Here is a 12,881-nt window from a genome sequence, read left to right as displayed (position 1 = left end):
CTTACAAGGTTAGTTGGCAGTTGAACAGTGTTTTGTGAATGGTAGTGTTTTCTAAATGTTGGACGTAGGTGCTTAAAGGGGCAGTTAGTTCCCTAATGGTATGTCATCACTGCAACATAAGCCCATGGATAGTGAGACTTGAGTCAGCTAACCTGTGTTAAGGAACCCTGGACTTGAACATCTACAGTGTATTTTAACCCTAGGTTAAGACTTTTCTAACCTGTACTTGAACCTAGAGCTCTGGTGTCCACACAGCAGTGCATCAACCCAAGTCAAAGTAACAATAACCTTGTCCCTAGGGCCCCCTGCCCCTGAAGTATGGCCGCTCAAGCCCTACGATTGTGGTGCACTGTGAGAAAACTTTACTGCCTGCCCTGCATGTTACCGGGAAGTAGCTCACTTTGCAAAAGGGTTGATGGATTCGCTCTCCATTGCAAAGCCAGGAGGCTCCCTGACAGTGGGCTTGCAGATCAGTGATCAGAAGAGAATGGGTTAATACTGACCTGAGCTGCTGCCGTTTGCAAAGTGTGGGGGTGGCTTCTCTTTTCAATAGAATAGATTGCAGATTCCTTAGGCCTAGAGAGGACTAAGGAAGTTGTCACATGGAATTTTGTGATACTTCCAGCTGACTCCCAAGACCTAAGTCAACTGGGGCTGTGTCTATACTGCTAAGGAATATGGCTTGGACCCTGGGTCCCAGCTTAACTTGAGCTTGGACCCTCCAGCCCTGCAGGGTCCTGGGACCCTGGGTTAGCACAATTGCAGTGTAGACACAAGGGGAGTTAGGCTTGAGCCTAGGCTGAAGCACGGGCTTACACTGCAGTGTAGACATACTATACATCCTCCTCGTGAACTAGCTCCTAGGGTCATATTCAGCTATAAGTTGTTAAAATACAATTGAGTATTACCCTGCTGTGAAAAGCATCTTCGAAATCTCCAGATAAACAAGTTGAAAATACAGACAGAAAATTTGCCCTTTGACTGCAATATACAGATATCTGCAAATGACAGTAGACCTTTCTCCTTGCCTTGGTTGAATATAAAATAAAAATTTAAACACATCATTCCTTTAGTCAGCTTCAACAGGGCAGATTAATGATTCATCAGGATGGCTATTAATACAACCATGCAAACTATTAAACATTTGTTCCATTGTACAAAATTTGCCTGAGGTGAATATCGGTGTATTCACCCGCTCCTAGCATGACATTAATCTATTCCAATTAGAGCTCATCACACAAGATCAGGTCAGTCATTTATGACTCCACAGTACCAGAATCATCCTCCCTGAGGACTTGGCTTTACCAGGTGTGTTTTTAATCAGTGTTAAATTAAACTATGTTACAATCCTAGTGAAGACAAGGCAGCTGTAATTTTAATTTGTGTTAGCTGGTGAAGGAAAACCCTATGCACCCCACTGGAGTTTACCTTCACCAGCTAATGAAGGTTGAAATTATAATTGCCTTGTCTTCACTAGGATTATAATGTGGATGAGTTAAAGTGGGTTCAAAATACATCCTTTTTCCCTAGTGAAGACACAACCCAGGCTCTGTGAATTAGCAATCTGGACTGTGGAAAGGCCAGCCAGACCTGTGCGGGAGGGCATGTTCAGGGGCCAAACCCACAGGTCACTAACCTCCCATGCACTGGATCAATTGTGGACACACAGTGTGCTCCAAAATCTGTGTTTCTCCATCCCTACCTGTGCCACTGATTCCTATTGCCGCAGATCTCAAACCCAGTCCGAATGCTGCTTCTTACCTTGAGCTGAGTTTAAACCCCACAGTTGGTTGAAACAACTTCACGCAGTTCCCTGAGCTCATATGCTGTACACTGAATTGCAAGCCTCTTCCAGTTTTCCTCTCTATGGGTATGTCTTCATGATAGCAATAGCCTGTGTGACTGGTGCCCACAGTAGCCTGGCCTGAGGTGTGAGAAGCCACACTGCAAAGCCATACCGGAGTTACTATGTCCCCATGGCACTACGCTCGGACTTCTGGGGGCATATCCTGTGGTTCTTTGTGCTGCCATAAGCTGAGCTGCTCTGTGATTCTTTCCCACTGAATTGTAGAACTTGTCTGTCCTCTGGGGCGCATGGTCGGAGAGGGGAAAATTGTGGGAAAGCCTCAGATGACTCGCTGTACTTGAGTGGTTCAGCCTGCATCCTCACTGCAAAATGGATGAGTTACCAGGCAGAGTAAAAATGAAACCTAAGCTCTAGCGTCTATTACAGCCAGGCCAGCCAGCCTAGGTTTGAAACACTACCAGACTTGGGTGAGAGGATTTTGTGTGTGGATGGAAGGGGGGGTTAACACAATGCTTCCATTAACTCCGCAGTGAAGCCATACCCTATCCATTTGACGCAGCTACTAAATGTAATTGGTTTGGATGTCCCAGGGCTGCAATTCTTAACTCTAGCACAATTTTTAGATGTATAAAATCCAGCATTGTAAGCCAAAGCATTGAAGGAATTCTGCTGTGATTTGCCAGTAAATGCAGTCAAAGGGCAGTTTGTGCAGATCTCTTCAGCTTTGTTATTTGGACCTAATTTTTCAATATAGTCTCACATTTTGCACATTCAAATAATTGTGGGATTAACTAATGTGGATATCTATGAGGGCAATTAGGTGCCTAAATACCTGTTTTTAACCTACAAGTCATTTATGACGACATGTGGCTGCAAAAATTGCAGCTGCAAGAGGGAGACTGTTTTTTAACAAAACAGACCCTTTAACATTAGTCTATTATATGACAAGAGAGTCGAACACATCATAATTGAATGATAATGATTAGTCTGGAAGACCGAAACGGTTTAGTATTGCTTGTAAATCAGGCTGTATATCTCCCCTGCTAACTAGGTTTAAGCATAGGATGGATAATAAAGCATTTATTTTATTGGCCTCATAATTATGCACGCTTATTTTTATTACTGCATTTCGTTAAACAGTATGCTGTGCAAAGCATTTTCCATCTCTAATATCTATGCATGTACGTCAAACATTGTCATAACTTGATCTTCTGACACGTATAGACATTTATTACAGTAATTTCTATGTGCTTGCTTCTTGCCGTTTTGTTTGAGTTTAAATTTGCTCCAAATACTGGTGCAATAAAGTTTTGACTCTAGTGCAAACAATATTTGATAAAGTTACAAGAAAGGCCACATAAAAATTATGGGCACAATAAAAGGACGGATTATGCAGCTTTTCTGTTTGCTGGGTCTCTTCCCTGCTCTCTCAAGCTGCCATTCAAGGGTGGCACTGGGCCCCCGTTCACCTCAGAGGAAATGGCGAGAAGCACTGGCAGCTCGGATGTTCCTTAGTGATGGATGAGCGATAAAGGTGGATGAGCGATAAAGAGCGATAACGGACACAGCTAGACATGAACAAATCAGAGAAGGGAACGGGAAGAGGAAAGTTGGGGACAAGAGCAGGGATAGAAGAGAGCCTGGAGAGTTGAGGCATTTTGACTAAACAACGAAGATTAAGTGATAAAAGAGCCAAATTTACAAAGGTGCAGACAGACACCTAGTGGGCTTTACAAAGTGCTTTTACAGCATAAGAACCTAGGTCCCACTGAAAGGCACCTAACTCACCAAGGTGCTTTTGAAAATCCTACTAGGTTTACTTGGGGGACTTATTATGGTGTGTGTACAGCACCTGATTAGGCACCTTGCCATTAAGTGGAATTCACAACCTCGAGATAGATGCCTTGGCTCCCCATCCAAGGAGAGTTAGGTGCCTAACAAAGCAATTCACAGATGCAAGCACACTAAATGGAGAGCCACTTAAACTAGCAAATAGGAAATGCTGAGCAGAAGGGTACAGTCTAAGGCCCATCCAACTCTCAAAGAGAGTTAGGCCACCAACTTTGGGCTGCAGGGAGATTCCTTCCTCCATTGGGGATTCGCAGCCGTTATCCCTTTCCTGGCATTAGGTGCCTAAATCAGGTCACTCTTTTCTCAAGTGAAAGCAAAGAGGAGGTGGGGTGCCCAATTTTACCCGAGAGCCCAGTGGTTAGCGCATTCAGCCCAGGATGTGGGAGACCTGGGCAGGGGTGTCAGAATAGGGGGAGCCAAGAGGAGATGGCACATCCACTTTTCACCGCAGGCCCAGCCCCCTGCTCCTCCTGTGCCTCCTTCCCCCGAGGTCCCACCCCCTGGCCAGTCCCAAAGCCGGAGTCCAGCCCGGGTAAGACCAGTCCAGGGAGCCTGGGCAGTTGAGGGGAGCCGCAGACCCTCCACCTGTGGACTCTCCACCTGCCCAGGGTGGGGAGGTCCCAAGAGCAACCCCTGAACTGTGTCCCCGCCCCCTGTGTCCATTGCCCAGGGCAGAAAGATGGTCTGCAGCTTCCCACAACTGCCCGGGTGGCTCTTACCTATGGCCTGGCAGTGGGTCTTTGGCCCCCGAGACCCTGCTTCCAGGCCAGGCTGGAAGCCAAAGCCAGGTCAGGGTAAGAGCCACACGGGCAGCTATGGGGGGCCCCAGACCTACCACCTTCCCTGGAGAGGGGTGCCCTGGGCGTGGGGACACAGGCTGGGGGCTGCTCCTGGGACACCCCTCCCCGACCGGCTCTGGCTTGACCAGGCGGACAGGGCCTCCACGAGAAGAGGAGGGGAGGGGGCAGGGCCTCATCCTCCCCCCACTTTTAGAAAGAATCCATCACCCCTGGGCTTGAGTTCCAGTCCCTGCTCCATTGAATACTGGAGGCTAAAGCAGCTGCTGAACATGTCTACCAGATCGGGCCCTCCAAGCAAACCAGAGCGGGGGATACTTAGCCTGTGAATCTGCTGCGGCTTAAGTGTGAGTTAGGCACAGAGTTGCTCAGTGATCTCAGGATTGAGGGTGTGGGCATGTGCACCAGCAGAAATGGAGTTGCCCTGGGAACTTTACTGGCAGAAACATAGGCTGGGTAATTTAGGAACCTACAGCATTACGCAGCAGCTGCGTGGGAGTATTGAGGATCTAAATTTTGGATTCAGGTACCAAAAGTGGCATTTAGGTGCCTATGTTCCCCCTTGTGAATCTGGTCCAAGGTGCCACAATCTGCATCTTTAGGCCTCTAAATATCTTTGTAACTCTGCTCCAAAATGACCATGAATGTAATATGGGATTTTCATAAGTGCTCAACTGACGAAGGAACACAATGCCCTTTGAAAATCAATAGGAGTTACATGCTACTGAAAACCATATGCCTAGCAATATCTACAATAAAATACTTGAACTGCATTATTTATATCCTTGTCACCAATATTTATTTTGATATCCTATATATCATACTACTTCCTGCATGAAAGCCAAGTGTGGTGTAAATGTCTAACAGAAGCAGGCTTATGGGAGTGCAATCACTACTTGACATGAGTTCTGTGCAAGGCATATACTGTAAACGCACAGAGGCTGGAAGTACGGAAGATATGCTGTTTTATTCTGCATCAGGTTCAGACACGTTGCTCCCGATTCACATTTTCACTAAAATCCCTTAACACTGCAGCATGCAAAGGGCCTTAAAGTTTATTTGTGCCTAGAGTGGTATAAAGGGGCCTTAGAGTATCTAGATGGGTCAGGAATTAGGGTGCCTGGGGCTGCTTTAATGCACTCTAACTTGCAAGTGTAGCCAAGCCCTACAACTCAGGCCCTTGGTCTTCACTCTCAAGGTTTTGCATTGTCCCAATCCTGTTTACATATCTGTCCTACTACACTCTTGCTCATGTACTATGTTCAGTCTACTCTTCCAGGACTGCATAGCCTTTAGGCACCTTCTCTCACTCAGGATTTGGGGCTATTTTCCATGCTGTTCTCTGTCTGGGCCATCTCCTTCTGCCCAGCGCACTAAGCAATCTTGCTCTCATCCAAGATCCCCTTTAAAAACTCTTACTAATCTCTCACTCCAGGTCTCTTTCAACAGCTCAGCCATCCTATCTAGCTCACATTCTATCATATCTTTATGAAAACACACAGCCAAACAAAAATCTCACCTTGGAAATCACAACGTATGTGCAACCTGTGATGCTATGCCCCACATTCTTCATAGAAATATTGGTATAATATGATTATAGCATATCTAAGATGTATTTTATGCAAGATGGGTCATGTGAGATATCATTGGAAAGCTTATGATGTACTGACTATGATTATCCTATTTGTGTGCATGTATCATGTTTGTATTTAAGTTGGGAATATTGTCTATGTACCTATTACATAGGTTTACACCTGGGGAACGTCCGCTAGACAGAATGCAATCAAGTCTAGATTGCTGGCTGAAAAGGGCCATTAGGAAGAACAACAGGTCTTTGAAGATGCTAACCTCCCACTTTCCTGAGAAGCTTCCTGAGGACTTATGGCTGCTTTGACACTGCTTATGGCTGCTTTGACATGTGATCATGTCACCTGGTACTGGACTCCATCTTGGAATGCCAGTATTTTTCCACTGGGATGGGAGGGGAATCACACTGAGAGACAAAGGATTCCTGCCATATGTAAATCCTATTTAAGGGGGGGAAGTGAGGTAATCATAGAACTGGAAGGGACCTCGAGAGGTCATCTAGTCCAGTACCTGCACTCAAGGCAAGACTAAGTATTATCTAGACCATCCCTGACAGGTGTTTGTCCAACCTGCCCTTAAAAATCCCCAATGATGGAGATTCTACAACCTCCCTAGGCAATTTATTCCACTGCTTAACCACTCTGACAGTTAGGAAGTTTTTCCTAATGTCCAACCTAAACCGCCCTTGCTGCAATTTAAGCCCATTGCTTCTTGTCCTATCCTCAAAAGTTAAGAAGAACAGTTTTCTCCCTCCTCCTTGTAACAGCCTTTTATGTACTTGAAAACTGTTATCATATCCCCTCTCAGTCATCTCTTCTCCAGACTAAAAAAACCCAATTTTTTCAATCTTCCCTCGTAGGTCATGTTTTCTAGACCTTGAATCATTTTTGTTGCTCCTCTCTGGACTTTCTCCAATTTGTCCACATCTTTCCTGAAATGTGGCACCCAGAACTGAACACAATACTCCAGTTGAGGCCTAATCAGCGCGGAGTAGAGTGGAAGAATTACTTCTCGTGTCTTGCTTACAATACTCCTGCTAATACATCCTAGAATGATGTTTGCTTTTTCTGTAACAGTGTTACACTATTGACTCATATTTAGCTTGTGATTCACTATGTTCCCCAGATCTCTTTCCGCAGTACTCCTTCCTAGGCAGTCATTTCCCATTTTGTATGTGTGCAACTGATTGTTCCTTCCTACGTGGAGTACTTTGCATTTGTCCTGATTGAATTTTATCCTATTTACTTCAGACCATTTTTCCAGTTTGTCCAGATCATTTTGAATTTTAATCCTATCCTCCAAAGCACTTGCAACCCCTCCCAGCTTGGTATTGTCCGCAAACTTTATAAGTGTACTCTCTATGCCATTATCTAAATCATTGATGAAGATATTGAACAGATATCTTCACTGAATCCCCACCCAGGATGACGGCTGAAAACATCGAAGATAGAAGGACTGAGGGGGGTGGGGAGAAGAGCTGAGCTCAGGCTGGAAACGGTATCTAGATTGTGAAAGAAATACCTAGAGTTTTAAGCTGCAAGCAAGAGCAGCTTGTCTTCAGAAACCTCTGCAATCTGCCATAAAACAACATTTAGGGTGAGAAATTACTACTTGTAACCAGTTTCTTAAGTGTATTAAGCCTAGTTTGCATGTTTGTTTTATTTGTTCAGTAATCTGCTTTGATCTGTTTGCTATCCCTTATAATCATTTTAAATCTATCTTTTGTAATTAATAAACTTCTTTTTGTTTTCTCTAAACCTAGTTTGTGGAATTCATAACTGCGGGGGGAGGGAAGCTGTGCATATCTTCCTCCACATTGAGGGAGGAGGCGAATTTCAATAAGGTTATGCTGTACAGTTCTCTGTGCAGCGCAAGTCGGTACAATTTTGGGTTTGCACCCCAGAGGGGGTGTGCACTTGAGTGCTGGGCAATTTCCTAGCTGAGTCTTCCCAGGCAGAGCTGATTTCAGTGTCTGTGTCTTTCTGCAGCTGGGTCTGTCCCTACCTGTGTGTATGCTGGAGGAGGCTTGAGGGCCTGGTTCAGCAGGACAGTGTAAGGGAGCCCAGGCTGGTGGAATAAGCGGGCTCAGTGGTACCCCAGTACATCAGGCGGCACTCTGGAGTGGGGGCATCAACCCGTCACACAACCCTTCTTTGTATCTTTGTACGGTACTTCGTCCAGTGTAGGGGCAGATTTGCAGCTGCTGTAAATTGTCAGAGCTCCATTACTTTAGAACGTAAGCCCTACGGGGAATGATCTGTGTCATCTTGCCTGCTTGTAAAATGGCATGGATCTCAATGGTGCCATACAAGTATTAAGAAATGTTTCATATGTATGAAATTTATTTAATTTCAAATATAAATATACAAAAGTGTTAGCATCGCTGGGCCTAATTTTCATGTATGCTTATGTGTAACTACACACTCCAATACACACACAGAATTGTATGCTTAAAGGAGATAGCATAGTCCAGTGGCTAGGGCCACTGAGAACACCTGAATTCTGGATCTACTCTGCCACTAACTCACCCTGTGACCCTAGGTAATTCAAATGACTGAATTTTCAGCATGTCCTTTAATTTTTGGGTGTCTGATTTGAGGCACCTGTGGCCTATTTTGCAGAAGTGGTGAGCACCTGCAATATACATTGATTATAACTGACTTTATTTGTGTAAATCTAGGTCTTAATTTCTCTGTATTTCAATTAAACCATCTGTAAATTGGATATAATTGTCCATGTTTCTGCTAATAATAGTAATTCCTATCTCTTATTTAGCACTTTTCATTCATAGAGCTCAAAGGTCTTTACAAAGAAGGTCAGTATCATTATCTCCATGTTTCAGCTGGGGAAACTAAGGCACACAGCAGTGACGTGACTTACCCAAGGTCACACAGCTGGCAAGCAGTCAAGCTGGGAATTGAAACCACGTCTCCTCAGTTCTAGCCCTGTGCCCTATTCATTAGGCAACACTCCCTTTTATCAAAGTTCTTTGACATTATTGTTATCATTAGCTATGGCTAACTGGCCATTTGCAGATACAGACACCCATTTGCCTACTCCTTTGTTATAACTGTGCACAAATTAGATGCACAATTGTGCACCCATTTTGGAAAAATCAGGTCTCTAATACCTTGCCATATTCTCATTTGTATTTTGCTGCAGGTGATGCTAAGTTGAAACCAATAGAAAGATAGGAAAGAAACCTCAGACCTGGTTATGCATGGTACTATTCGAGTGATAGAACATTGCTAGAAGCAGCTATGTTTGTGATGGATTATTGCTCTCTCTCTCACACACACACACACTTTCTTTTCTAGTATGAAATGAATTTAGGTTAGTAGCCTGTTTTTGGTGCTATATTTCTGAGCTCTTTCAGCACTCTTTATCCAACTTAAATCTTAAAAATGGGTTATACAAAATATAAACTTGAAGAATTCTATTCTCTGCTCTAATTTGGGAAAACCGCTTTTAAATATAACTCAATCGATAATTTTCCATTTCAGACGTAGTATTTTCTGCGACTACTCAGTTTTCTCTCTTTAAAAAAATCCCCCAACTGCTGGTTGTCTAGGTTTTATAATAGTAATAACTTCCCCAAAATCAGTTATTATCACAAGTAAAGGACAATAACTTAATTAAATCTCTATTATTTCAGCATTAATTAATTCCATCTTATTGTAAAGTAGCATTTATCTTCACATTACTTCATCATTACTTACTCTTCACATGGCTTCCGCTGTAATCATAGAATAGTAGGACTGGAAGGGACCTTGAGAAAACAGGCGCCGACTTTTATTTTTTGCAGTGGGTGCTCCATCCCCGCTCTACCCTGAGGCCCCATGCCTCCTCCGCCCGCTCTCCTGAGGCCTCGCCTTTGCTCCACCTCTTCCTTCCCCCACTCCACTCCCTCCCCTGACGGCTGCTGCTCACTGCTCTCTGTCCTCCCACAAGCATCTGCCACCAGCAGCCCAACAGCCGATCGGTGGCCCCCGCCCAATAGCTGTGGCTGGTGGGTGCTGAGCACCCCTTATTTTTTCCCGTGCTTGAGCTCTTGAGCACCCACAGAGTCAGTGCCTATGCCTTGAGAGGTCATCTAGTCCAGTCCCCTAAACTCATGGCAGGACTAAGTATTATCTAGACCATCCCTGACAGGTGTTTGTCTAACCTGCTTTGAAAAATCTCCAGTGATGGAGATTCCACAATTCCCAGGACAATTTATTCCAGTGCTTAACCTCCCTGACAGGAAGTTTTTCCTAATGTCCAACCTAAACCACAATTTAAGCCCATTGCTTCTTGTCCTATCCTCAGAGGTTAAGAAGAACAATTTTCCTCCCTCCTCCTTGTAACAACCTTTTATGTACTTGAAAACTGTTATCATGTCCCCTCTCAGTCTTCTCTTTTCAAGACTAAACAAACTCAGTTTTTTCAATCTTCCCTCACAGGTCATGTTTTCTAGATCTTTAATCGTTTATGTTGCTCTTCTCTGTATTCTCTCCAATTTGTCCACATCTTTTCTGAAATGTGACACCCATATCTGACGCAATACTCCAGTTGAGGCCTAATCAGCAGAGTAGAGTGGAAGAATTACCTCTCATGTCCTGCTTACAACACTCCTACTAATACATTCCAGAATGATGTTTGCTTTTTTTGTAACAGTGTTACGCTGTTGGCTCATCAAAACTCAAAGGTCTGAAAATGTTTTGCCTTTTGGCTTTTTGTTTTTTCAATGAAAAGTCAAGATTTTCCGTAGGGGAAAACCCCATTTACTGATGAGCTTTTCTGAAAATGCTACAAATAGTGGAGCACTGCTTGATGAGATTACCTGCACAGATTATATCCTCTAAAGCTAATTTGTGGCTACAATATTTGTGTAGAGCTATCCTATCTGTAACTCAAGATAAAAAGACAAATAAGCCAGTTACCATACAGTCAGCAATAGAAAAATAATTTTATTTACTCTTGTAAATAAAGCAGTGCAAAGAGAGTAGTTTTAACTGACAAAAATGCATAGATGGATACAATTACATATGATTTTTATGTGTACACACACCCGCTGAACACAGTCACTCCTTTCCTACATCCACTCACTTTGCATAGCTTTAAAATCAGACAGATGAGATCTATGCTCTGTATGATTACTTCCTGTATATTCTGTTATCCTGACTGTCCTAACTAGCATTTTTATTATTTATCATCATTTGTATTACTGTAGCCTATTGCACCTCTAGACATGGAATCAAAGACCCCATTATACTAGGTGCTGTATAAACATATTAATTAATGAAAACGACATCTGATCAGTAATTTAGTTTAAGGACAATTTAAGATATACTGTAAGACTGGAGAGAAATCCCTTCCTATATTACCCATATAAGAATTTGAGAAGAAACTGTTCACTGATTTACTGTGACACTTCCACTTTTTTTTGTATTTTTTGGTAAAGGGAGCTGCTCCCTATAATCAGTCGCTCTTGTTCAGCTACCCAATACATTCAAAGCAAGCAAAGACTGGCGCCAAACCTCCAGGAACAGGGCTACAGGAAATTTAACCTTTAAGTCTGGGCAAAGACTGTTTAGTAAAATATCAGATACCGTGGGTGAAATCTTAGCCGTACTGAAGTCAATGGGAGTTTTGCCACTGACTTCAAAGTGTGGTCAGGATTTCACCCGTTTTTCTATTCCCATCAAAAACAAGACCATACAATGCATTCAGATGTATAATCTAATGAGATAATCAACATGTATTCTTGGTTTGGGTTTTTAAAATTTCCTTCTCCTTTATATAATAGATAGATTAGATCACTGGGTTTGCCCAGCTGTAACTAAGAGCAGGACTTAGCCCATGAAGTATATAGTTAATACCATTCTATACAGTTGTGAACTCTTAGTATTGTAACTGCTCAAGACCATGCCTTCCTAATGTTTGCTTTGGAATTCCAATCTTTCAGAGAATTACACCTCAGCTGATCAAATGGGGATGCTGAGCTAAATTGTTCGTAAGAGTAGATTCCTCTTGCTCTGATCTAGTGTCACTGGTGTTTTCAGTGGAAGAATGTACATCTGGAGATTGTTCTGGCCTTGGTGCCTGAGAATCATTGGCTGTAGAAAAAACACAAATACAGAATAAATATTGAAATGTAGTACTATATATAAAGTATACACGTACATATCTGGCTCCCATACAATCATATAAATAAAACTATATGGAAGAAAAATCAAGCATTCAAAAATTAAGAAATGTCAAAATAAGTAGCCCAATGTAACTTTAACTGTGTCCCTTTGTGTGTATGCATTACGATGGCCCCTAAATTATATCAATTGCAGCTAGTAATAAAGGACAGGGCTTTCAAAATCAAGTTTATAATGCATCTGTGAACATTTTATAAATGTTGTAAGTCTTATTTCTTAATAATTCTGTATATTTTATATTAATAAAGGAATATTTGTGATTGTAAGGGATTATTTTCCAAAACTTAACGACGGGGTGTGTGAACTGCAGAACACACCCAAGTATTGAGCGCTAACTGCCTCGTGTGGTCACTGCTAGTGCAAAGTAAAAGGTAGCTTTAGAGAGAAGACTACACTAATGTGAACTAGTATCTTTTAGTTTGCACTAGCAGTGTCCACACAGGGCAGTTCGTGTGCAACATTTTGCTGTACGCTGCAATGCACAACCCCATCGTCCACACAGTGGCACAGTGTAGACATAGCCCTGATTTTACTTTATTTTGTTACAGTAGTAAGCCTGTCACCATATACCCATTCTATGAAGATTAGACGATAACATTTTTAAGTTTGAAAGAAAATACAATATAATGGAAACCTCTTTCCATAATTTGT

General features: G+C 42.8%; 2 protein-coding genes across 3 annotated transcripts in view; one reads left to right on the top strand and one right to left on the bottom strand.

The window, feature by feature from the left end:
* The window catches only part of SLC34A2 (solute carrier family 34 member 2), a 142,999-nt gene that overhangs the window by 66,171 nt on the left and 63,947 nt on the right, over positions 1-12,881 (top strand). The gene's annotated exons all lie outside the window — the stretch shown is intronic.
* Positions 10,972-12,881, bottom strand: part of SEL1L3 (SEL1L family member 3) — a 62,813-nt gene continuing 60,903 nt past the window's right edge. For both annotated transcript variants that reach the window (XM_037897969.2, XM_043544563.1), the window contains one exon: positions 10,972-12,140. In XM_037897969.2, the coding sequence (XP_037753897.1) occupies positions 12,001-12,140 (140 nt within the window). In that variant the 3' untranslated portion in view covers positions 10,972-12,000. The remainder of the gene's footprint in view (positions 12,141-12,881) is intronic.

This window comes from Chelonia mydas, chromosome 4, assembly GCF_015237465.2.
Source record: "Chelonia mydas isolate rCheMyd1 chromosome 4, rCheMyd1.pri.v2, whole genome shotgun sequence".
Taxonomy (NCBI): domain Eukaryota; kingdom Metazoa; phylum Chordata; order Testudines; family Cheloniidae; genus Chelonia; species Chelonia mydas.
The sequence above is the reverse complement of the archived record's forward strand: the minus strand, read 5'-3'. Positions and strand labels throughout refer to the sequence as shown.